Raw genomic sequence first — 26,512 nt, 5'->3', positions numbered from 1 at the left:
GTAACCCTTTCCATTCCACAACGGAACTGTCCAGAGTGCGAATCCCACTGTCCATGAGGCTGGTTGACACGCACAGTCCTGGCTTGGGTAAGGCAGAACTGGGGCAAGGAGGCTATCCCAGTCAGGCAGCAGAGGCAGGGCGGTGAGGCGCTCAGATCGAGGCCAGCTCCCTGGGTTCTTAAAGGGCCATGTGCAAAAGAAGCAGAGCCAGTAGTGTTGGTTCGCCCCCACCCCGTGGATTTTCTTAGAAGAAAAAGGCAAACTCCAGCTCGCTTTTAGTAAAAGAGAGCTGTGGCGAATATGGGTGAGGAAGTGGGTAAGTGGTGGTTGGATGTGAGGGAGGGCAGAGTGAGGTGTGTGAGGATGAGCTGGATGTGTGTTGTGTGATAGCAGTGGGTGAGGCAGAGAGAGTGAAAGTTACCTGCGTGTGAGGGGGGCACACAGCAAAGTGTGTATGTGTTTCACTTCCACTCGTATGACCTACCAGTATTACCTATTTACTGTTTCCACTGCTCATCTCTGCCCATCTGCACGAACATTGTAAGCCCTCATACCAAGCCCTCAGGCCACAGACAGACAGGCTGCATGAACATTCTAAGGGTGACAGTTAAACACAGCCAGCTTCAGGGCCTGGTGCGCCAGGAAAAAGACGTTTTACCTGGCTCAGGTATGGACTATCGGCGATTTGAAGGTCTCCTTACCTGCCCGCAACAGGGAGGAACGTCATGTGAAAATTTGGGGGTGATCCGTCCAGCTGTTTCGGCGTTAGGGAGTGACTAACAAAGTCACTGTTTGCTTTTTATATATATAGATGAGATGCTGCAGTTAAGATCTTCCCCTGGGGGGGGGCGGATTTCATACTGGGACAGACCATTACTTTCTTTACAGCCACCCTTCGCTCCCTCAATAACGACAGAGGTTGTACAGAGGTTGTTCAAATCCGTTTAATAAATGGACCGTACAACGTTCAAATTCAAAATAAAAAACCCCAACAAGACAAACCCCCTTCCAATCGAGTATCCTGTGAACATTCTCTATTTACAGTTCAACCTTTCCTTGTAAGAGTTTTTTTAAAAGAAAAACAATTTTGAACACAAACCAGAGTTCCCATTAGTTTAAACTTTCACAATTATTTCGAAGTGCAAAGTTACGTGCACATGTGAGATACAGATTTCACTTTTATTGCTGTTCTGCTGCATTGCTCCCATTTCTCTCCAGAGAGAATTGCCACGTTTGCACTGCACTGCCAAAATGCTTTTGAAGGTTTCAAATCAGAGAAAAACAAAGACTTGTTAAAAACCATGCAAGGTTTTAAGTTTTGGACTTTCCAAATGTATCAGCTTGGCATGGACAGTAGTCACTTTGCTGGTCCCAAAAGGGCAAGATACAGAACAGGCATGGTGACTCTTACTTTTGTTGCAAAGGAAGCTCTACAAGGTTTAGAGCTATACAGAATTCTTCAACGAGGAGAACAGTACCTCTTTCTCAAAATGTAAAGAAGCTGGTTCCATATAAATATCTTTTATGTAAACATACATGAGTATCTGCCTGTGTCCCAGCTTCCATTCTGTATAGCCTAGAACTAACACTGTTCTACCTGCACAACTCAAAAACCTTGGTTTTTGCAAATGCAAAAGGTAGCCACTGGTTGCTGATATTTTGCATTATATCTGTAGCATTTTGGCATGTCCTTGGACGTTAAGGATCAGGATCCAAAGCAACTGTGGACTATAACCCCAAGACAGCTTCAGAATTCATTTTTGCTTGGGGAAGTAGCCTCCACACTTGCATAATAAAACAGTTTTGAAAGTGAAGAAAGTTTCCAAAAGCAGTCTGCAAAGAGGCATTGGGGACCCTGTTGTACAAAAACCACACCTCAATGAGCTGGTGCAAAATCCCTTGTACAGGCTTATATAGATTGGTGGATCTCAGCCTAATATTTGTGTTGTTCCTCAAGTGCTTTCAAGGAATAAGTTTCATCCCTTTGCAAGTCTTCCCTCAACCACTCTTATTTGTTTGGACAGAAGCATTAACCAGAACTAGCAGCAGTGCAGGTAAAAATATATATATATTTTTCAAAAACAAGCCAACAACCATCTACATAATGATGCTACCCAGTCCCATAATATGTGGAACTTTGTAACGTTTTCCAGCCGCAAAAGGAACAGAGGCACAGCAACAAGTTACAGTCTAAGGTGCAAGGTGAAAAACGCTCCAGGTGGGTTCCTGGAGGATCTCAAAATACGTATGTAGCCTGGCAACACCCTGAAGTGAACAATCAGTTGCAAAAAAAAAAAAGATAAAAAGGAAAACAACAACAAAAACCTCCACTTTGTGCTATTTAAGAAGACAGAACAGAGTTTGCCAAAGCTAAGCAGGAACAAAACGGGAGCTTCCATTATACAGAACATGCAGGAAGAGCTAACCCACTCACTGTTAACATCCAAGAAAGAGGGAAAAAAACAAATAGAAAACCCGAAAGCCCAGAAACTTTGTTTCATAAAGGGTGCAGCAATGACATCATATACGGCACTTAGTGAAAAACTCCGCATGCACCAGGTGAGGAGTGGGAGGAGAGAGGTGGGGTTATGGGCTGAAAGCAGTTCCCATTTTTATATTCCCGTAGCGGTTTGCCTCATGCCAACACTCCTCCCATTCAAAGCAGCTACCTAACACAGGAGTGCAAAATCGGGGTGGGGGGGTGGTGTCAATTGATGATCAGTCTCAAGTCCTGGAGGGTGTGTGGTTTTTGCTTCTTTTTTTAATGAACTTTTTACAAAGCCACAAGCTTCTTATTCCATTTTTTCCTTTCTCCATTTTGCAAATGCACTAGTCATTTTTGCTGGAATTGCTTCAGAAACCCAGACAATTTTTAAATGAACACCTTTTTTTCTTCTTCCAAAATACAACAGCAGAGAATTTTGGTTGCAACATTGGTGAGTGAACTGAGAATTCCGGTTTGAGTAGTTGGCCTGGAAGTCCACATGAAAAGATGCCAAAGAAATAAAAATGTTACTTTGATTTATTTTCTTTTTTTTTTAAAAAAAAATCTTGCTCACAAACCCAGGAGGGGCATTCCAGACTCCCTTATCCTTTTCAGAGAAAAGGGTGACCATCCCCCAGGGATCCTTATTCAGGAATGTTGGCTTGTCCATTCTGACGCATTGGCTGTCACTAGTTTCGGGCCAAATGCAAAAGAAATCCTAGTCATTTATGAGAGAAAGCAGCTGAGTGAAACTTAAAAACATAAAAACTAAACCCAAAGAACTACACAGATAATTCTGTGTCCCCAGCAGGTCTTCACTATCTCCAGAGCTACAGAAAATAGCCATTTTTTTTAACTGGAGAAGAGTTTTGACACATGGAAATCTGACCATCGAAGCCAGAAATCCCACTGGGTTCACACATCTAAAGAAGTCCTTTGGATCCTGGTTAGCACGTGAGCCATAATGCCCAACTCAGGGCTCCATTCTAGTGGCCAGATGCCCTGTTTGTTTGCATAGCATTTTGGTGAGCGTAACATTCTGCTCCAAAAGGGCATGTGGGGCTGGGTAGGAACGAGAGGAAGAACAGAAGATCTGAATCAACGTGGCCTTTGCAAGCAGTCTGGTCAGTGTTGTTCCTGGGAGTTGCAATGCTGGCGCTTCCAGGAGAATGTAATTTAATTCAATTATTTGTTTTCTCAAAGGCTCACTTTGGCAGTTTCGGGGGAGGGGGGGATAATGATTTCAAAAGGACCATCAGGCTTAGATATACAAGATCTCTTAGCTACCCCACCTATGGGCATGCTCATTTTCGTATTCAAATGGCAATTGCCTACCCCCCTCTTATATATTACCTGGTATAACATCCTACTTTGCACTTTCAGGATACTTGGTAGCTGCAAAAGTGAGGTTTATGTTTACTGTAGTGGGGAGATGAGATTTATCTTACTGGACAAATCAAGAACCATTAAGACAAAAGTGCATTTTGATGTTCTGAGATGGGAGGACAGCCCATGAATTTCTTTCTTTCTTTAATTGCAAAGGCAGAAGGGAAATCCCAACACCACCACCACCACCACCCCGGTCCACATAAAACAAAATGGCAAAAACCAAGCAGCAGAAGCCACCAGGATTATTTGAAAATATGCTAGATCTATGTAAAAAGTAGTAGGTGAAAAAAAAAGAGCTCTTCAGGAATTCTGCCTGACACAAAATAAAGACTGAGCTCTCTTAAGAACTCTGGACTGAAGTTTGCAGTGCAATTCATGGAACAGAAAATCCACTCTATTCGTAGCATTGACGTCCTCAACCATAGAGAAAAATGAATTGGATTTGAATGAATTTTGGCAACAGACTCCATATTGTATAAAAATAATACTCAATAATAAAAAAATTCATTGGTATAGAAAAAAAATCAGGTCAACAACTGATATTGATCGAGTTTTCATTTATGCCAGTTGGGGTATGTCAGTATTTCCTCCCTCTCTTTCTCTATTTCATACAGGCCAACACACACACACCCCGTTTGTCAGAAATGCAAAGTTTTGTTAAATTAAAAGAGATGAAAACCCCATCCGAGAAATATGACAGAAACAACACATATCAACCAAGCAATGAGAAAAATAGATTTATCAGCAGCTCTCCAAATTTATGTGTGTAATGTTAAAAAGTGCACAGAATGTTGACCCCCTCCCGCCCCCGGTGAGGTTGTGAACTAATTCAAAACTGCAAGCTTTGTGAATGTTAAAAAAAATAAGAGGTCTGGACACCTTCAAGATAGAAATCTGGACCGCCACTGAGACAAGAGTACTGTTGGGTAAGATTCTCACTTTTTTTCCCCTTGAAAGGTGACCAAACGTCAATATGTTTGCAGCATAGCAGTAAGGCACTCGGCCCACAGTTAAGCATGTGACCGTTGCATCAAAACGGGGCAGCGGCCGACCCACGTCAATAGACGGAAGACAGTTTCCTTTTTTTTTTTCAGCTTAGCAGTAGTTAAGTGCTGGGGGTGCCTTACGTTAATTATATATAAGGGGAGAAAATTAATTTTACTTCAAGGGGGAGGGCTAAGCGTTAAAACTCTTCTATAAACTACTGGATTTTCTCCTTCTTAACCAATTAAAGCATCTGGTATCCTAAAATATTAGTTTTTATAAATCTAGTCATCTGTTTTAAGGCTCTAAAAATCCCTTCCCCTCCCACCCAAAACAACATCACACGCGCACACACGCACACACACACACAAAAAAAGACCTCACCAGCGTTTGATTTGGAATTGGAGGACCAAAACGGCTATTTCACAGTCAAAAGTCTAATATTGCTTTCCCCCACCCCACCCGCTGCAATAAAAACCTGCTTTTCTTCTGACAGGAAGAAGGATCCCTTCCTTGGTTCAAACACTTTTTTTTGTTTTCGTTTGGTCAGGTAATTGGAAAGCCTGAAAAAACATAAGAGTCTCTTGTAATACTACAAAGGTGTATCCATCCGGTTTAAGCGGCTCTCCTGCATTTGCCCCGGAGATTTGCTGGTCTTCTTGCCTCCAACACCACCGCACGCCCTGCAGCGATTTCTCATTGGATGCCCACAAGGTGCTCCCAATGTTTCTCTTTTTTTCTCTTTTCTCTCTTTTTTTTTTGTATGGCTCCTACAAATCTGAAAGCTTTCTGGAGTGAGGTAAAAAAAGTTAGGCTTTCAAGCAAAGTACATGGTACGTAAAGTGTCCTGGTGAACTTGAACTGCCTTGGCAAGGGCCTGAGGGTCTCGGCCGTTGCTCTGGCCAGATATGTGGCTGCCTTCTCCACTGAAAAGAGCAAAAAAGAAAAGGAAAAAACCACAGCGTTAATTGTCAGCAATGTATACAAGTTATGAGGAGGAGCCGCGTGGCGTAGTGGTTAAGTGCTTGCACTGCCACTCACACGGTCAGGAGTTCGAGCCCCCTGTGGGTCAGATATCCTGGCAGATGGCTCATGGTCAACTCAGCCATCCACCCATTTCTTGGTTGGTAAACGAGTACCTAGCTCATAGCTAGAGGGTAAAGAATAGCCGGGGAAAGCAATGGCAAACTACCCCACAAAGAGGCTTGCCTATAAAATCACTGCTTGCAGTGGCACCCCAGGGTCGAACACGACTGAAGGGGAAACTTTGCAAGTTATGAATCGCCTCCTCGAGGTGAAGAAAATGCCTACAGGCAGAAAAGAAAAACCTCAGAGAGAACACCTCAAGTTCAAACTTCGCTTCCCATTTTCTATGTGCTCTTTTCCATATAGTTTTGTTTTCTTTAAGTGGGAGAATATATGATCTTTGCAGTTCCTCAACCCGTCACCACCTATTCTTTCAAGCGATCAAGCACTGCAATTTTAATTCAGGAGAGTCCCTCACTTATCAGACGTCTAAAGAACAGCTCCTCCACACAATTTAGGGTACATCCAGAAAGGAAGCATTCCGTTTCCAGTTTGATCATTAACCATACATTCATGAAGCAGGGCAAAACATCTACCATGAAAACGTGCACCTGTTTTGCAGGGGATTAAGGCACAGCTCTTGCCATGGCTCCCCCACCCATATAGGTGTAGCTATAATGGGGACAGCCAAAGACAACCACCCCAGGTGGCCCGTGTTGAGCCCCCTACTTGCGCTGCGCAGCCAGGTGTGACTGCGAGGAGCAGGGCTCCAGGTACCGCCTGGGAAGGCCTCAGCTGACTGGACTGCTGCCCAAGGGGCAGGCTGAGGCGAGCCTCCACTTTTTTTCTCCCTGCCGCCGGCAAAGGTAAGTGGGGTGTAGGGAGGAGGGACAGCGCAGGGGGCAACAGCCCATAAGGGAGCAGAAAACTGGGAGTCCTCCCTGGGCCCCATTTTCCCTAGCCACACCACTGCCCACCCACACTTCCTGAAGTCCAAGAACTACATGCATATGATGCAAATCAAGCCAACACCACAACCACCACTCCTGTTCCGTAGTGTTTCTATCACTCATAAGATGATGGAAAACTTCAGTTGCAAATTGGAACTGCGGAAAGAACGCAAACTATCAACTCACCTATCGTGCTCTTTGTCTACGAGGTGATATCGTGCCCGAAATGCCACCAAGCGGGCATAATATGCTGGTGCTGGGATGGAAACAGAGCGAGTGCAGCGGACGTAAGTGTGGCAGAGCTGGTAGGTGAGGATTTGAAGTTCATCTGCTGTAAACCGGTTGTCGTCCCAAAGGACATAGTAATGGGAAGGTCTGCTCGTACCCTGGGCAGGAAGCATTGGAATTAAATTCCCCTCTGGAATCAAAAGGGATGAAAATACCTTTCTGGGCTGTAGCTTAATCATAAAGAACATTCGGGAGGGAAACCTCTCAATTATCAGATGTCTAGGGATGCTCTCTTCCATATAACTTAGAGCACACCCAGAAAGGCTGAATCCCAGAAGATCCCAGGCTCAGGCCCCAGCACTTCCAGGTTCCAGAATCTCAGGTAGCTGTGAAGAATCCCTCTCTACCTAAAGCCTCCTGAAGATCTGCTCCCATTTAAAATAGTATGAACTAGATGGACCAGTGTTCTGACTCAATGCAAGGTGGCTTCAAATACCACCGGCGTAGCAAGCAAGCAAGGAATATTAATAATGCATTACAGACAAGCAATGGCCAAAATTCCAAAAATAGGGCCAAGTATATTTTCCCATTTTCAGCACTGGGATAATGTGTAAGGAAGAAATTCATTGCAAAGCTGCTCATTGGCTTGACTCATTCAGACATCACACTTTAAGAGTAAGTTCCCCTCCAATCAAGTCACGCATGTTTAGAGTTGTGGCAGCCCTAACCCGGAGGACCTGTAAGCCACCACTGTTTCAAATGGCTTTTTGTTAATTATTAAGAGCAGCAAATTTTGTTTTGCTATTCAACATATCTCTTTTCAGAGAGGGTTTTTTTTGGGGGGGGGGTATTTAGTTTGGTTGAGTAGATTGGATTTAATCTTTTAAAAATATTTAAATAATTATTTGTTTTAGTTTTTCTTACATACCGTAATTATTGGATTTCTCTTAAGTTCAGCACTATACAAATGTTCTAAGTTGAAAATAAAGGAAATACACTGACTGCAGAATAGTATTTTGAAATCTACAGAACCAGAGGTGGATCTTATGTACCGGCAGCCCTCCAGTTATTCAAAGCCAAAATAATCCCACAGTTTGTATACGGATCAGTCCTGGGTTCCTCCCACACCTCCTACGGCCCCCTGGAGAAAGTTCAAGCCAAATTTCTAAATTCCCTCTTGCAACTGCCCAAGTGTGTACCTAATGCCTGAATCAGATTAGAAGCTGGGATGGTCAAGGTAGAGGCCATAATCAAAATAACTTCAATAAATAGATGACTCAAAGCTCTTCTCAATCCATATGGTCTGTTCCCTGCAAGACTGCAGGATAATTTCCAATCAAGTTGGCATAGTGCAGTTCTAAGAACCGTCCAGCCAACAGGACTTTCCCTCAATGTCCTTTTACATTTGGGGATAGAGAAAGCTAGGGAGATTGTCAGACAAAGAGTTTATGATATATAGAGACAATCTGATTTAAGTCTTACTCCAGAGTATCTGGCTCCTGAATCCCTTAGATTCCAGGTGAAACCAGCCCCTTATCTATTTTTCCTAGAGAATAAAAACCATAGGAGGATGTTTTCATTGGTTCATAGAGGGTAGATTCAAGAAAATCCCCTATGAACAGAGGCTCTGTAGTTGCTCCCTGGAAGAAATAGATTTGCTTGAACACAAGTTGCTTATTTGCCCCCTATATGATAAGCTTAGAGAAGAAATCCTGGGGCCTTGACTGAATGGGCTGGAAAAGACAATAAATGTAAATTGAACTATTTGCTATTGGGTAAGGACCAAATAATTTCCAGTAATGTAGCTCGGTTTTGTGTTTTAGTAAATAAACACAGGAGAGCAAATGGATAGGGCACCATCAGTTTTTAAGAGGAACGTTAAAAATAAATTCTATTTTATACTTCAACTTTTTACCTCTTATGTCTAAAAATTTGGAAATTGGCCTTTTAGGAATTATTGTATTAATTAATCAATCAATCAATCAATCAATCAATCAATCAATCAATCAATCAATCAATCATTCATTCATTCATTCATTCATTCATCAATCTTATATACTGCCCTATCCCCAGAGGGCTCTGGGCGGTGTGCAACAAAATCAAATCATAATACAGCTAAAAACAAACAAGATTAAACAATTGAACACCATAAATAAACATTCATTCATTCATTCATTCACTGACTGCATTCCAGCTGATGCTGAAGCTTTTGTAGCAAGTGGTAAAGATTTGTGGAAACTCATGTGACCCTTCTGTATATTTCAGATTTCCATTTACTATTAGTAACTGCAGTTAACTTTTAACAGCTATGTGTGTGTGTAAAGTGTTAAGTCAAAGCAGACTTACAGCGACCCTGGAAGGTTTTCAAAACCAGAGATGAGCAAAGGTAGTTTGCCACTGCCTGCCCCTGCAACGCTGACCTTGCTTGGTAGTCTCACACCCAAGTAGCAACCTGTTTAGCTTCTGAGATCTGAAAACATTGAGCTAGCCTGGACCATCTAGGTCAGGAGTAACATCCCTGACCTATTTAAGATTATCTTTAAATAAAGTTGCTTCTCCTTCCTTGAGTCTACAGTCCACAGATGATCCTCTGTCCCAGGGAACTCCACAGATTAGGGTGATGTTGATGAACATCAGCTTCCTCCACTGTTTACTAGATCCCTCACCAGGAAGGGAGTAGGAGTGATTAAAGCAAAACGCATGTTTCTGTGGCTAACTCACAAGCATGCCTTTAAGCCATAGTACCTGAATGCCAGCATGACTGCAAAGATAGAAGTCAAACTCAAAGGGATGAGTGATGTTTGTGTCCACTGTTGTCCCTGCTGGGATGTTCCCACTTTTGCCAATCTGTAGAAGTCAACAAGAAAACAAGCAGAAAAAAAATCAAGGACCAGCAACATCAGAAACCTGGGATATACTGGTCCCGGCAAGGTGGGAGTTCTGCCTCCATATTTGCCATCAAGCATCTGGTGTCCGCTGCATGGCTCCGGCTGTAGGCTAGAGAGGTTGGAAGGGGGGGAGGAGAGGGAGCGAGGCGTTTCCCGTTGGCAGTCCCTTGGCCAGATGAGAAGGAAAGGGAGGGGGGGAGGCCACAAGGCCAGTTGTAAAATGCAGAGAGGGAATGAGGAAGCAGAAAAAATAAAAAGTAGCAAGGAAGGGCAGGAGCAGGCAATTTGGCGTGCTACTGCTCTTGAGGCAGGAAACAGACTGGAACACAAGGGGCGGTTCTGCCCACCAGGAAGGGGAAAAAGTCATTTCCTGCCTCCCTGATGGGACAATTGGAACCACCCACAAGATGTCCTCTAGCCCAGGGGAGAACCGAGTATGCTCAACTCATTCATCTTCAAACAGAAGAACACAGAAAAACTTCTAAAAGCTCTCCTCTCAGATATGCAGAGGGTGGGTGGAATGCTGCAATGAAGAAAGCCTAATCCCCCAACCTAAGCACGATGCAGATTAGCATAATTTACTCCTCTTTGGTTACTCTCAAGGAAGGATGATGCCCATGCAAAACATGCAGGCCCCACCCTCCAGACTGATCAGCCCTCACTCATCAGGCACACCTCAAAGGTTTTCAAGCTCACCTCTGCATTCATAGGGAGTAGAAACACAGGCAAAAAGCAAGTCAAGACCCTAAAGGTCCTGGACTTCTAAACATAATTCAAATTCTCCATGAAGTTGCAAAGGTATTTGCTCAAATCTCTCCTTTGCTTTAATGTGCAATGTGTGTGAGTGAGTGCGTCCAAGTCCCTTGAGTCTATTGCTTGCTATCCCTTTTAGGACTCTATCAGAATCATAATCACTTTAAGGCAAAAACAGTGGCCACAGCAAGATGTCCAGAAGGTCCCCTTCACAGAAAGCCCAATTTAACAGTCTTAGTTGTTGATGAATCTCACCCTCTCATTTTTATCTGCACAGAAGAGACGAGTGTGATGCCGTTTCTGAACAACGATGTAAGTGATGCCTGGCTGGTAATCCTTCTCCAGTTTGATGCAGGCGTCGCGGATGGCTAGCAGTTCATAATGAAGAATCTAGGAGAAAGCAATTATAACACTTGGGAGAGGAAATAAGAAGGAACAAGGAAGAGACCATGCTAAGACCCATGTCAGAACAGGAAGGCCTGGTATATCACAGCTTAACTGGCACCCACCCCCTCTCCCCTAAGAAGACTCCCCTGATTGTTGGAAGAGATCCCCCCAATTGGGAAACTGCAAGTACATAAGTCCAGCTGATGCACAAGCCCATTGCGTGTGTGTGAAGTACTGTGAGTTTGCAACACCATTGTAGAGCAGTGTACTGAGGGTGAGTCTTTCCAGGATCCCGATCAGCAAGCAGAACCACTTCAGCAACTCCAGCACCTGTCAGCAATATAGCTGGACTCAATTACATCCCAGCCTGCTTAAGTTGGGGCCTGGAAAGAAAGCTTTGCTGAATCATCCAGTTCACAAGGCCATAGTCTTTGCCTGCTAGATTTGGCTAGACCCTGCCCACTCAAGACTTTGTGTGTTCCTGAAACCTCAATGATCACCTGCAGACTAAGATCTTCCTCTCAGACAGATTAGCCAAAGCCTGAAGTCAGTACAATAGTGGGCATTTCCCCATCACAAAAGAGTCAAGAGTCTCACATGCCTCAGTGTGAAGCAGCTGACCTGCCAGAACATCAGATGACTTGCAGGTGGTCAGCTGACCTAGAAAAACCTCTTATGGTGCAGTCCGAAACACAACCAGTGAGAGGACAGACTTTGAAAATTGTTGGGGACGAGGTTGCATAAGATGTTGCTGGCAGTATGGAGAAAACGGCAGCCACTCACCTGTGGAAGCTGTCCCTCTGGCACTCCATCACGATAGAAGATGATGCGGGTGGGCTTGAAGCGTGTGGATTTGTAAAACTGGATGAGGAGTTCTCTCACCATGTACGACAAGTCCTCGATGATTTCCTGGCGGGGCCGCTGCACCCGCACCGTCGCGCAGTATCTGCTTGGGTGGGCATCCATGCTGCCAACCACCTACACAAAATAAACAGCAAATGTGTGAAACTATAACCCGAATCACCAGCATGGTTTTGGCAAGGAGAAACAAGTGTGTTTGAAAGTTAAACAAAACACTACTATTTTCACTAAATAAAATAGATCAGGGGTTAAAATAAAGCGACTCACACTGAGAAGATTGTGTCATACATTCGCAGAAACCATAAGAGTGTATATTTGACTTTCTTTTTTTTAAAAAAAAAGACTGGGACTGGTGTGCATGCATATGACTCAAGCAAGATAATCATTATGGTAAACCCCTGAAGGGTTTTCTGTGGCATGTAGCTTATTAAATATTTGCAGGGCTATCTTCCTCTATCCATCTACTATTTAAGGCTATAGGTAGGTTTTGCACCCCTACATACACCCCCTCCCATATGAATGAATGTCAGCAGTGCATGTGCATTGAGGAGCCACATGGTGTAGTGGTTAAGTGCTTGCAGTGCCACTCACACAGTCAGGAGTTCAAGCCCCCTGTAGGTCAGATATCCTTGCAGCCTGCTCATGGTCAACTCAGCCATCCATCCATTCCTTGGTCGGTAAATGAGTACCTAGCACATAGCTAGGGGGTAAAGAATAGCCGGGGAAAGCAATGGCAAACTACCTCACAAAAACGGCTTGCCTATGAAATCACTGCTTGCAGTGGTACCCCAGGGTCGAACACGACTGAAGGGGAAACTTTACCAGCTGTGAATGTAGGAACCTCAAAATGTGATCTGGTGAGGTCATGAGGTGGAGGTCAGCTTTTTTGCTCGCTAGTAACTAACCACAGGTCTCTCTGGAAGCCGTGAAGCAGGACTGATATCAGTATATTCTGAGTTTGGGCAGCTGCCAGCATCCAGGGTTTTTGGCTGGACCCACTGCTGTCAGCCGCTCGGAGCACTTCCTCACTGGTGACCGGTGCCTCCCCAGCCTTCTCACAGACCACTGTTCTTTACACCACCCTGCCTGCCTCACCACATGCTGATGCTAGGTTCACAGCCCACCTCTCTGTGCCAGGTCAAAACAGCATGGCCGCCACTGTAACCGCAGCCCCATCCTATCTAGTGCCTCCACACACACACACACAGAGAATGCACCTATGGCACTAGCCAGAAAAAAGGACCCACTGCCTGTTTCTTCCCCATAGAATCATAGAGTTGGAAGAGACCACAAGGGCCATCAAGTCCAACCCCCTGCAATGCAGGAACACACAATCAAAGCACTCCTGACAGATGGCCATCCAGCCTCTGTTTAAAAACCTTCAAAGAAGGAGACTCCACCACTCTCCGAGGCAGTGAATTCCACTGTCGAACAGCCCTGATGGTCAGGAAGTTCTTCCTAATGTTTAGGTGGAATCTCTTTTCCTTCACCTTGAATCCATTACTCCGTGTCCTAGTCTCTGAGGCAGCAGAAAACAAGATTTCTCCCTCTTTGACATGACATCCCTTCAAATATTTAAACATGGTTATCATGTCACCCCTTAATCTACACTTCTCCAGACTAAACATCCCCAGCTCCCTAAGCCTCTCTTCATAGGGCATGGACTCCAGACCTTTTACCATTTTGGTTGCCCTCCTCTGGACCTGCCCCATCTAAAAACCTAAGAACACAATCTGTGTTAATGCCTTTTGTTGGGACTGGCACAATGACAAATAACATTGTCCAAGGTTTCCAGTGTCCTCAGAACTCAAAAGCCTGTATGTATGGTTTTGGTCCTTAATTGAAGGCATTGCATGGATTGTATTTCTGGCTTTTTTAAAAAAATCTTTTCTTTGGTCTCCTCCATCTGCCAGTTGGGTGTTCTGTCATGTTTGTTCTGCCTAGCGTGAACAAAGTGACATAGTGAGGGAAGAATGATATGGACTTCGTTGGTGTTACTTTTAGATTTGTGTGCATGCATAGGACTCAAGCAAGATAACTATTGAAGGGCTTTCTGTGGCATGTAGCTTATTAAATATCGGCAGGGCTATCTTCCTCTTGAAACATAATTTTCTCCATGAATAAAAAGTGATGGGTAATATTGCCAAAAAAGCATTTATGTAACATACCTGATTAAGCACTGTAGTGCTGCTTCTTGTTGAATATATTTGATAGACTACAAAAATCACGTGTGTACATAGGTGAGCAGGTATATCCCGAATCTCTGTTTCAGCCAGTCCAACTGATTGAGTGTTGGGCATGGTGAAGAGCATGAGAATAGATCTTACTTGCACCCACACTCTAATAAGAGCTCCAGGTAGTATACATGGATGTCCCATAAACCTTCTTCCCAGACCCATTCCCTCCTCTCCTATCAGGCTCCCACATGACACTTGTGGTTTTGCTCCCTCCATCTCCACAAATCCCACAGGACCAATTGGAAGTTCCTGGAGAAACCGTTGCCCAATTCCCCCAGCATAGTAATTAGATGGGGAAGAATTATCCTCCTGCACGGGCATAAGGCCGGGGAGTGGACCCTGGCACTGAAGAACGAATGGGTAGCACAGCCACTCAATTAAATTTATTTTATTTACTTATCTTTATTTTATTTTATTAAACTTATAGACCACTCTTCCCCAAAGGGCTCAGGGCAGTGAACAACCACAGTAAAACATGGCATTAAAACACAATAAAACCAGCCCAGTATCCCAATATTAAAACAGGAACCATATAAATATTAATATCAGATGGCGTTGGACTCCCCCTGCCTCCCCACCTTGCGTCCACGGGAGGCCAGATGAAACGGTGGCAGATGTACTTAGCCAGGCTGGCTAAATACCTGGCGGAACAGGTCCGTCTTACAGGCCCTGCGGAAACTCTGCAAGTCCCGCAGGGCCCTGATCTCCCTTGAGAGCCTGTTCTACCAGGTGGGGGCCAGGGCCATAAAGGCCCTGGCCCGTGTAGAGGCCAGCCTGATTGCTTTTGACCTAATGGGGCGATATGGGGAGAGCCGGTCCCTCAGGTATCTGCTCCTCTATGTACACAAAGGTAACATCACAGCCTGCGAACTATGTCTCATATGCCAGATTCCAAATGCATTCCAACTGATGGGATGTTCCCATGGTGCTGGTGCAAATTCCAGACCCAGCTGAACACAAATGATGCTTGCCCCTGCTGTCTTACACTGAAATAATCTCTGGCACACAGGGAATGCAGCGGTACTTGCCAGGGAAGCAGGAGGGTTTGGATGAAGCCTGCGGCTACCATGATTTCTATAGCTTCATATTTATATGATCACTCATGCACAAGTACATTTTCATTCTATAGGGAAGGTTCGTATAGAAAGTCTGTATACATACCAGTTCATACTTAAAGTGCCAAAAAAATGCACTTCAATTCACAAGTCATACTTAAGGTGCATAAAAAAAAGAAAATGGAAATAAAACAGCTTACAGCCGTTATGGAGGGCTTCTTTCCATCCCCGGCTGGCGGGTGGGTTACATCTGCTCCTAGGAATATAACTGGCTGTTGAAAGACAGCAGAGCTGCAGGAGCAAATGAGATATACAGAACAGGAAGTTAATATCAAGTGATAACAAAAGACTAGGAGGAGAGTGCAAAGGAGGACCATACCATATGATTAACATGCCCTCTGTACAGTTTCTCCTTTTTTGGCCAGAGTGGGGAGAAGACCTCTTCCAGTAAAAGCAGCAAAAATTGATAAGCTGTGCGACTAGAAGCTGCATGTTCTTTCTCTACTTCCCTCCTCATTCAAGTTCAGCCCCAAGGACTCCCAGAATAGTAATTTCATAAAAAGCAAGGGCCCACTGGGGGGAAAAAAACAGTGCACTGCAAAGAATGAGGGCAACAGATTACAGAAGCAGCAGTTGTGAGAACACTGCTAGCAACTGCAGGGAAGGTAGAATTGGAACTCCACAAGCCCTCCCCTCTGCCCATTCTGGCCACAAATGCTTGAGCTTTTACAATCATGACCGCCTTTATGTTTTTGCAAGTACAAGCTGTGTGATTAGACGCCTATTTTGAAATCTCAAATGTTTATCTTTTAAAGAGTTAACAAGGTACTGCTGACTGTTGGTGGTCTATGGTAGCTGAACTTTCAGTAGTCAATGATCAATTGCTCATCCACTGCTCTGGGCAATTTCACTCCTCAAAAATTGCAGTTTGGAGTGCTCCATGAATGCCAGAGAATGTGGCATGCAAATAAATCATGCAAAAAGAACAGTTGGACAATTGTCCGATGCATTCAAGGACACAGAATGCAGTTCTTTGGACAACAGTCCTCTTTTTTAAAAAAAGATACAATATGTACTTTTCATGTCATACCACACAACAGTAGCTCCTGCATACATCAGGACCACAGATTCATGTTTTGTTTTGAGCTAAAGCTGAACATTTTCAAGGTCATGAGTTCAGGTTCAGCTGTGCAGAGCAGCAGCAGGGTTATGCATGTGCCTCAGTCTTGTTAAAGGAAAAACAGCTCTATGAGCGACATGAAGGAGGCTGTTTCTGGACAGGATGCTTACCGCTGATGGGGCACCAGAATGTTGTTGATCCCTCCAAGCTTGACGTTGATCTTGAGGCAGAGGTTGGAGAGCGTCTGCGGCGAAGTCTTCACTACGTTCTTGACCTGCACGCACTGAGTAGCCATTCCCAGGAGTGTATCACCCACACGCTTCACCTCCGCTGGGGATGGAACAGCAGAAGGTTACAGCAAGCGAGCTTCTGGAAATGGCACTTCAAACAGAATTTGAAATTGCATTCATTCAGCTAGACGAGGTAAGTGTTTCAAGAAGGGCGAAAAATTGCAAAGCCAATTTAAAACATGCAAAAAAATATATGCTCAAATCCCTCCTTCCTGAGGGGCGACACTTCAGTGTATTCACAGGGATCCACATTTTTCTACTTCTTCCCCATGCAGGGAGAAAAGTGCCCTGGAAACAGCAAGTTAGTACATCAAGTCAAAGGGGCCTAACCCAATTATTATAATCATTATGTTTACTATTATTACTATTGTTGTCGTGTTGTCTGCCTTCTTTACTAGGACCAAAGGCAGATTAGGAGTACTATAACAATAACCTTTCGGTCAATCACTGGGCAGATTATATGATATGATAAAATTTTAATGTATCAGCAAAGATTTCTAATAAAATAAAATAATCCAGTTGGGCTGGGATTGTAGAACAAGGGTTGGGGGTAGATAACACCACATGCAAACAAATCAGTGTAGGAAATTTTTTTTATCCCTGTCCAGAAGTACCCCTAGCACCCCTGAACTTAGGAGTACTTAGAAGGAGGGAAAAGGGCCAGTTGGAGTAGCCTGCCTGGCCAAGACCTGCATGGTTCAGCCCCACCCTGCCAGTCAGCACAGCAAGGCAATTTGCCCTCATATGCCCATAACCACAATGGTGCAGAAATGGGTTGGGCCCTATCAACAATTCTCATGCCCCTGCATTCAGCACTAGGGGTTGATGTGAAATCTGTCACAAGTCTTTCAAGTGTAAATTCTCTAAGTAAAAAAAGATAGAATCAGGGTAGAAAAAATGTGACTCGTCATAAACCTTCCATGTGTGAATTCTCTATGCAACTGGATAGAACAGAATTAGCAACTAGCAGGACCGAAGAGTCCTGATTTTAAAAGCATGAAGTGGTGGGAGAATAAAATAATCTTGGATCAATGTGGTAGGAGCAAGATAATACATACAGCAAACAGTCAATACATAACATACAGTGATAAGACCCAGTGCCTTATTCCTTTTATAAAAACCTCTTCCTGAACCATTCCATTATCATGTAGCCAGCCCTATTACCTTTCTAAAAATGCCCTCTTAAACCATTCTGTTTTAAATAGTTTGCAGAATGACAACAATGTGAAAAGCCATATAAGAGAAATGGGGGAAGAGGTTGGAGGCTGGTCTGGCCCAGTCACACCTGACTGGCAATGACATCTGCCAATCAACCCAAGAGAGTGAAGCAACCCTCAGGGAGAGAGGTAGGAAGAGAAAAGGGCAGCCTACTCCTGAGAGTCTCCCTCATAAGGGCAAGGGACTTGAGCCTGAGAAGACATGCTAGCTAGCCCTTCCGCCAGCTAACTGGCTAGAGAAGAGTGCAGTAGAAAGGGAGAAGAAAGACTAAAGGTGCTGATAATCTCTTCCCCCTTCTAGTCCAGGTCCTAACAAGGAGGCTTCGTAGGGTGTGCTGGTCCCACCCAACCCTGACAGATGCTCACAGACCCCAATAACCTAACCTCCTGAACTGAACCATTACACTGTGACTTCGCTCCTTCTGAAGCCTCCTGAACAACTCTCCTTTGGACCTTTTGTAAAATAACACTCAATCAATCAATAAGCCTTTACTGGCATATAATGTAGGTTAAAACAGATAAATATAAAAACAGGATTTTAAAAAAGAACAACTCTTAAAATCAGATACTGTACAACATATCAAAAGTAAATCATCGGTTCGTTTCCATGACTACATATAAAAACTTGGCCACTGCTTCATATTGAGTCAAGTTATTATTGTTCAGTTTCTGTTGGACCGACATTTCAGTATACTGTGATGTTAGAAATGTCAGGTATTTTGTAACGTAGCAGAAGCATAGAGGCAATCCTAAAAGCCTCAGGTAGACCGTTCTACAATGTCAGAATTTCCAGACGATGTGCAGAGTGTGGGCTTAAAAGATGAAAAGAAAGATGGAAAAGATGGAGCTTTAAATGTGCACTCTCTTTGAAATCTGTGCTTTCTGGAGGAAAAGCAAAAAAATTAAAATGCATACAAATCTCTCTGGCTTCTTTCCCACCCTTCTGAACATCCATCCTGCTAACATACCATACACTGGCGTCTTCCCTGGGAGGATGACTATGATGAGCTGCAGTCCGGAATATGTGTTCTTCAGGTGCCGGAACATGGGCTCCACGCTGTCTGCACCTTGTGCATATTTGCAGAAGCACGGCTGGCCCTGAATCGGCATCCCCGCATCCTTGGAGATCTTGCGTAGCTGGTCTGTGAAGTTCCTATGCCAAGGCAAAGTGAAAAGTGGGCTCACAGGGAAAGAGCGGGAAGGGCTATCCTTTGTATCACTTAGCAGTGGTCAGGCACCCTTCTCCTACAGCTGCTCCATAGTGGGAGTTACTGGGTCCAAGTTGAACCCAGGCGCTTATAAGAAGCACTCCTTCAGAAAAGCAAGGGCTACAAGTAGTCCTTAAGCAACAGGGAAGTCATCATTCCCCCAGGATTCCTCACCCCACACTGCCTGTTTCAATCACCATCAAGACAAGTTAAAGGGTGTGGGAGCAAGCTTGAAGATATTCAAAGTAGCAGTTGCTGGTGCAAAGCATCTCCCCTGACTGACTACCAGGCATTATGTGAGGCTTTGGCACCCCAGCCTTCTGTCAGCTCTTTTGGACTTCTTGCTTCAGACCTATCATCTGCTCGGCAGACCTGAAAGCTTCCTCATCCTCAGCCTAGCCCACAGCAGAAGTAGTGGCCAGCATGCATCATGCTGCCAAAGCCATAACCTGAGCCACGAGATGGAGGGGGAGGGGTTAGAATGTAGCAGAAGACTCTCTTTCCCCCAAGCTGTGAAATCCAGCTTGGAAAGAAAACCCCTTGTCCGACAGCTGGAAAGGATCTATGCATTTCACATGTTTAGGAACCCCCACAGTTATTTTGGCCTTAACTGAATCGGCAAACGTAGCTATCATTGTAACAATACATCCTTATTATAAGGAAACAAGTCTTTCAGGACGGGATCTATTCCCGAAGCAGCACAATCATTATTTCACAACTTACCACAAGACAATCTGGAATTATTTCCAGTTGATTCCCTCCCCTGTATTTTTCTCTCCCATTTGAACAGGGCCACTTGGCACACTAACTGTATTGTTTAATAAACCCTGCTCAAAGGAGAGCCATAATGCTCACTAGGTTTAATGTTATGCCTTCTGCCTTGTTATATGGCAGATTTATCAAGCAAGAAAAGGCTAAAAGATTGTGCCCATGTAATGATGGCTCAGTTGAATCTCTGGCCCACCAATTACTACACTGTTTCAGATTCAAGGAAATCAGATCCAAGTATGTGAATCTTACTCCTTTACATTTACCCGATCTCCCCGATTTATTTAGATTACACTACTTGCTGGACAATCCTGATCCTTCTCTCTGTATAATAGTGGCAGACTTTCTCCTGGAAATTACTAAATGCCAGTAGATTTCCCTCCACTTAACATTTATTTCCTGTACTGTATATGTTTTTTTAATAAGTTTTTTACTATTGTTGTACTGTTGTCTATGCCAATAAAGGCTTGCTGCTGCAGTTGATTCCCTTAGGGGAAACAAAAAATGTCTGAAATTAATAGGTACTTCTTGTTTTTCTTAGATATCCAGATCTACCTATCCTTCTAGATTGACCTATAGTATACCATTTGCCCTGCAGGCATTCACCAGGCAGGCACAGAGAACGTTGATTCCAAATAGGGTATAACATGACATTGTAACTTTGGAATTCTAATCTGCCTTTAAGAATAGAAAAGTGTGTAAATCAGAGGTGATAAAGGGGGCAGAGTACCTTTTCTATGAAGAAATCCTGAAGAGTTTTGGACTTTTCAGTTTAGAAAAGAAACAACGGGGAAGGATAACAATTTATAAAATTACACATGGGGTAGTAGACAAAGAAATATTTGTCCCTCTCCCAAAATACTAGAACTGGAGGGCATTCAAGGAAGTTGATGGACGGTAAGATTCCAGGATAAAAAAGGAAGTACTTTTTGACACTAGTAATTAAAATGTGGAATTTGTTGCAATGATGACCACAAGTATAGATGGCTTTAAAAGGGGATTAGACAGATTCAAGGAGGATAGATCTTCCAGTGACTACTAGCCATAGTGACGAAAAGTCACTTTCCCATTCAAAAGCAGTCAACTTCTGAATACCAGTGCCAGGAGGAAACATCAGCCTCTATACCTTATTCTTGGTCCTCTATAGTAACTGGTTGGCCACTGTGCAGAGGCGGAGCTACCAGGGGACCATGGGGCACGTGCTGGGGGCGGGGCAAGGCAGAAAAATCCCCTGGCACCCTCACACACAAACACTGGGCACACTCTGGCCCCGCTACGGCTCTGCCACTGTGTGAGACAGGATGCCGGACTAGATGGACTATTCACCTGATGTGCCAGGACTCTTATGTTCACAAGGCTTTGAGTAAAAATGTAAGCACATCACAAACCTGTCCTCCCTTTACCAAAGCCTTCTCAAAAAAAGCCAGATTTGGTAACACAGCTCTACCAGTGGACTCTGCCATTCTGAACCACTAACATTTTGTTAGCTGAGACAAAGGGCTGATTTTGTATATGTGAACTTATAAACAAAATGGCAACAGTATTAGCAAAGGTGGCAGAGGCAGGAAACACTGAAGGAAATGGCAGCCAGTTCCCCACATTTCAGCACCACCTTATCCTGGAACAACCCACTCCAGTTCCCATCTCACTTACTTCAGCACTTCTTCCCTGCACTGTTTTTGAGGGGCGAAACAGGCGATGGCCCAGACTTTGATCTCAATGCCATTGTAAAACTGCTTCCCCCTCATGTCCCAGACCCCCTGGTTGGGTGTGGCGATAGCCCGGTTCTGTGAAAAAAAAATGTTTTAAGTTTTTACATCTATCTTCTTGGAAGTTAACCCCACAGATATGATGTGGTTCACCTGGCACTGATTTCTACAATGAACCCCACACCCAGCCACTGACTTCTCCTGCAGCCGGAGAGGCAGCTTCGCATGGAGCCGCCTCTTGGTGGTCCCCCTCCATTCATTGTCCCCCCTCCATTCATCGCCCTTTGGAGGACTGCAGATACCCAGACCTCCTCTGGAGGTCGCAGGGCAGCGTGGGCGGGTCTCTGCAGCCTTCCAGAGGGACGCTGCACAAGACGGTGAGTGGAGCCAACGGGGAAAACAGTGGCTTCCCAGTGGTGCGGTTCACACTGTGCTGCGGGGGAACACACTGTTTTTTGAAAACCTTGCTCATTGAGCGAGGTTTTTTGGGGGGGGCTTCATGCCAGGATGGCTTCAGGCCAAGGGAAAGTTAGGACAGCGCTGCTGCACAGCAGCAACATGTCCTGTGCGAACGGTGTCCCATGGACGGTGTTTTTGTCGTCCCTGGGACGCTGTATTTGGCCTGTGAGGAAAGGGCCTGAGTTACATAGTGCTTCCCCACCAATCCAAACAGAGATCTTGGAACCAATCAGGCCCCAAGAGATTCCTGAAGAAACAGGGAAACAATGCAGAAAAGGCTGCTTTTTAGGCCTCGTGTAGGTCTCTGCAATGCTTCAGGTAACTGGAAGGGTCACAAGTTCTGGTTTAAAGTTGCCAACCACCATGCTAGCCACTCTAAAGCCACCTAACCCTTCCCCAAATTATATACTCAGAATCTCATTAGGGCTCATTGTGTCTGGACAAAAAAAAAGAACCAGAGGGACTGGAAAGCCAATAGATACAATCACTACTAACACAATTAAATCAATGAGCAAACAAGGTATAGCGGCAGATATAAAAAAGTATTCAGGCATAACCTTTCAGGAAGGGATATTTCAGGCATCCAAGCCTCATCACAACCAAGACAAATCTCACAACACAACCTTCCATAAACACTCTTCCAACCCATCCCACATGCCCACTCTACCCCGGTCTCTGATAAGCCAAAAAGACACAGCGTCCAACCAGCTTCATTTCTGCTTACCCGACCTCCATACTGCAATATCGGAGCAGGAAGGACCCTCCCCGTCACTTCAGTCATGTCATCCTTCACCTTTATGCCAAACTCCTGTATGTATGGGTCCAGGTTATAACTGGCATTCTTCATCTGAAAGACAGAGAAAGTTAAGTTGCATCAGATGGAACAAGGTGTGCTGGCAAATACGTTAATAGAGAACAAAGTTGCCTTTGGAGCGGGAAAACACTGGTAATGTATGATGATAAGTACCATTTAAGATGAGAGAGGAAAACTACCAGCCTAATACTGGCCAGAAGAGGATTCACGGGGAATCCCATGATTACACACCTTGAAGGATTATGGTGGTGGGTTTTCCCAAGGTATGGCTGAAAACTCCTGCCATGGGCTTGTGGGATTTTGTCACATGATCAAGGTGTGCCCTCAGTGATTTTGGAGGAAAGTTAGGCAAACTGAAGCAAGCATGCTTCAGTTATATTATACCATCACTCCTCGATGAGATTCTGAGAATATGGATGCACACAAATGGAACTGATTGCTCCTGAAAGTTGTAAAATACAGGTCAGCAACTTAAGGGTTACTTAAAAGTAGGTGGATACTATTGCTCTCCTGATTAAACCCTTCTGGCTGATCTTGAAATAGAGAAGGAAATAATGGAGGTGACTAAACCAGATAATGTTATGATACAGAGATGGCGGAGAAGTTCAATGAATTTGCTTTTGTATTCACTGTGGAAAATGTGAGGCAAATACCCGTGCCACAGTCACCATTTTCAGGAAGAGAGTCTAAAGAACTGAGTCAAATTAAAGTGAAATTAAAACATGGTAAGTCTCCAGGTCCAGATGGCATACACCTGAGAGTAATTAGGGAATTTGAATGTGAGACAGTTGATCTACTAACCAGAATATTCAACCTATCACTAAATTCAGTCACTGCACCAAAAGACTGGAGAGTAGCTGGAGTGAATGTTACACTGATTTTTTTAAAGGGTCCAGAAGGGAACCAGGAAATTACAGGGCAGTCAGCTTGCTGCCTGTCCCAGGCAAATTAGTAGGAACTGGTCCAATCCAGCAGGGCTTTATAATGTACTTAGTTCTGGAAGCATGAGGTTAGAGGCTTTTTAAAAACAAAAATTAGGCTTTTCACAGTCTTTCTACCCAAGGAAACAAGTTGCCACCTTGCAGAGTTCAACAAGTTGTCAATACAGGTCCAACAGCTTTTATTCATCATCTTGGAGAACTCAAAGAACTTCACATATGTCATCAATGTTGTATTCCTTTCAACAACTCCATAAGGTCATTACAGCAGATTGTGGAGGGTACAAGAACAGGGCATGAGGCCATTTAGGGAGTTCACAGAAATTTCAACTAAACTGCATTTGTTAAAAAGCAGCCCCACTTCCTGACATGTAGCCTTTATATTTCATTGGCTGAACTCTTCAGCCCACCTCCCAATGACCAGCCCTACAAAGTTTCCAATACCCAGTTCCTGCTTCCCTCCCTCAATAGCAGATGGAGGAGAGAAACATACCAGCCGGCTAATTTCCTCTTGCCTATCCGGGGCCGACCTTGCGGTTGCTTTTATCATGGTGGAAGTCTGATTGTCTGTCAGTTTCTTGATGCAACGCTGGCCAGCCACGATGTTACACACCTGACAAAACATGCAACAGAGGTCTTTCAAATTTTCCATCTTGTCATTCAGCTCGATATAGACCCTTCCCCAAGGAAACATAATAATGAGGTCATAACAAATACACACCCTTAAAAACTAATGAGTAACTGCAATTAGTAACTTCAACATTAAAAGTTTAGATACCTTTGATCAAAAGCCCATCCAAACTAACAAAGGACATTGTAACCTACACACTAGATGACCAAGGCAAGACAACCTAAAGCATCTAGAGTGTGGGGTCCCCAATGTTTGAGTCAGCAGACACTTTTAGACTCTGACACAGGGTAGTGGACAGAAAATGGTTGTTGCAGGAGGTAGAGCCAGCCATAAAATGGCCGGGAAAGATTGCTTTTTTGCATAAATTTGCTTTTTTGCATACATTTTTTGCATAAATTTGATTTTAGCTCTTCAGTATTTCAGGCAGAAGCTCTGCTCAACAGAATACTTTTTATAATGAACATATTGTTTAAAAATATTTTCTTGCATATAGACAAGCACACATATCGAGATCACTAAGAAACATTCATTTGCCCGTATCTGCCAGATTTCCAGCAGCCAACCAGGAGCTCTGTTAGCCCCACTCACTTTTGTAAAAAATACTTGATGGGCACCAGGAAAGGTATCAGCAGAGGCCAGGGTACCCCCAAGCAACATGTTGGGGATCTCTAGTCACAAGTTGACAAAAAATATAATATAGCTGCAACAGATGTGCATACACATGGGTGCATAGACACTTGTGTTGCAAAAGGAGGGCCAAAATTCTTCCAAGCATCCACATTCCCAGAAGGGGACTTCACCTCCAGAGGTAAGTATGTGTGCTTCTGCTCCTGGCCGACCTGAAGACACGGCAGGTGGGGGTACTTGAGCTGCAGGTTGTATTTCTGCTTGAAGTATTGTGCTACTGTGCATTCCACAGTCTGGCCACTCTCCAACTGCAAGGGGAACCTATGAAGGAGGAAAGAGTAGCTGCTGAGTGATACCTGCACACTCACCTAGAACACAAGCTACAATGATTACAAGCCCACAGAGGTTCACTGGGTGCCCTAGCATGCTGCAAAAAAATTAAACAGCTAAAAGGCTCCTAGGATCCCACAAGACACACTCCTAGAAGGGGCTACCCCCCCATAACCCTGCCTGATTTTACAAAATTCATACTGCACCTTTCAGTCCTCATAAAGGCCACCAAGGTGGATAATAAATTAAAAAAACATATATAATAAATCACATCTTAAAAGTCATTAAAACCAACAAAAACTGCACCATTAAAATGCATACAAAAACATAAAAGCAACAGTAAGAACATTTACTGCTCCAACTTCATTTTCTTTCAATCTGCCCATGCTGACAGTAGGTTAGCAATTGGCGATGCTGGCAGAGGCTGATGGGAATTGTAGTCCATGAACATCTCGAGTGCCATAGGTTCGCCATCATAGCCCTCACATAACTGTAGGTGCCTTCAGCAGAGACAGACTGTTACATCTCTGTATAAATCAGTGCTCTGGGCCCACCTTCTGCCAATTAGGCAATCAAGTCCAGAATAATAAGCAGAAACTCAAGAGACAAAATCCTCCAAAAATGGGCACTATTTCTGTTTACACACTTGTTTTAAAAGTAATTGGGGGGAGGATATGACAAGTGCATCTCATTTTAATTCAGAGGAAGATAATCAACTCGCCCACTGTTATTTAATGTTTTATTTAGTGTATGTACACTTGATAAGCAGCTGAATGTGTAAATATCGTCCACAGAAAAATATTGGATTTGAGGCGACATAGGTGATATGCAAGACCTAGACCCAGTCAGCTCTCAACTTGCATGTTTGCCATCAAGTATAAAGACACATGTGAACCAATCCAAATTGCCTGGGGAAGAAGGAAGGTCAGCTCATACGTATATGGGGGAACACAGAGGGTTGAAATTGTAGGGAGGGAGGTACCAGTGTACTTCATTACTGCCAGTTCAACAGAAAATCTTCCCAATTATACCAGTTTCCTTCTAGCTTAGTGCCTTCCTCCCAAAGTACATAAGCAAGAATGAAAAAAAATTGTGGGCATCAGCCTATGTGTAGTACAAAGCACTACTGACCTTCCATTAGTAAAGGTAGTCTCCAGT

General features: G+C 44.1%; 1 protein-coding gene across 3 annotated transcripts in view; it reads right to left on the bottom strand.

The window, feature by feature from the left end:
- Window positions 1–930: 930 nt before the first annotated feature.
- Window positions 931–26,512, bottom strand: part of LOC125434437 (protein argonaute-1) — a 57,001-nt gene continuing 31,419 nt past the window's right edge. For all 3 annotated transcript variants that reach the window (XM_048499821.1, XM_048499822.1, XM_048499823.1), the window contains 12 exons: window positions 25,198–25,345; window positions 24,260–24,379; window positions 22,739–22,861; window positions 21,500–21,633; window positions 18,839–19,023; window positions 16,534–16,693; window positions 15,444–15,534; window positions 11,874–12,068; window positions 10,959–11,093; window positions 9,808–9,909; window positions 7,021–7,220; window positions 931–5,784 (listed from right to left, as the gene is read on the bottom strand). In XM_048499821.1, the coding sequence (XP_048355778.1) occupies window positions 5,676–5,784; window positions 7,021–7,220; window positions 9,808–9,909; window positions 10,959–11,093; window positions 11,874–12,068; window positions 15,444–15,534; window positions 16,534–16,693; window positions 18,839–19,023; window positions 21,500–21,633; window positions 22,739–22,861; window positions 24,260–24,379; window positions 25,198–25,345 (1,702 nt within the window). In that variant the 3' untranslated portion in view covers window positions 931–5,675. The remainder of the gene's footprint in view (window positions 5,785–7,020; window positions 7,221–9,807; window positions 9,910–10,958; window positions 11,094–11,873; window positions 12,069–15,443; window positions 15,535–16,533; window positions 16,694–18,838; window positions 19,024–21,499; window positions 21,634–22,738; window positions 22,862–24,259; window positions 24,380–25,197; window positions 25,346–26,512) is intronic.

Source organism: Sphaerodactylus townsendi, linkage group LG06 (assembly GCF_021028975.2).
Source record: "Sphaerodactylus townsendi isolate TG3544 linkage group LG06, MPM_Stown_v2.3, whole genome shotgun sequence".
Lineage (NCBI taxonomy): Eukaryota > Metazoa > Chordata > Lepidosauria > Squamata > Sphaerodactylidae > Sphaerodactylus > Sphaerodactylus townsendi.
Note: the sequence above shows the minus strand (reverse complement) of the source record. Positions and strands in the feature narration are given on the sequence as shown.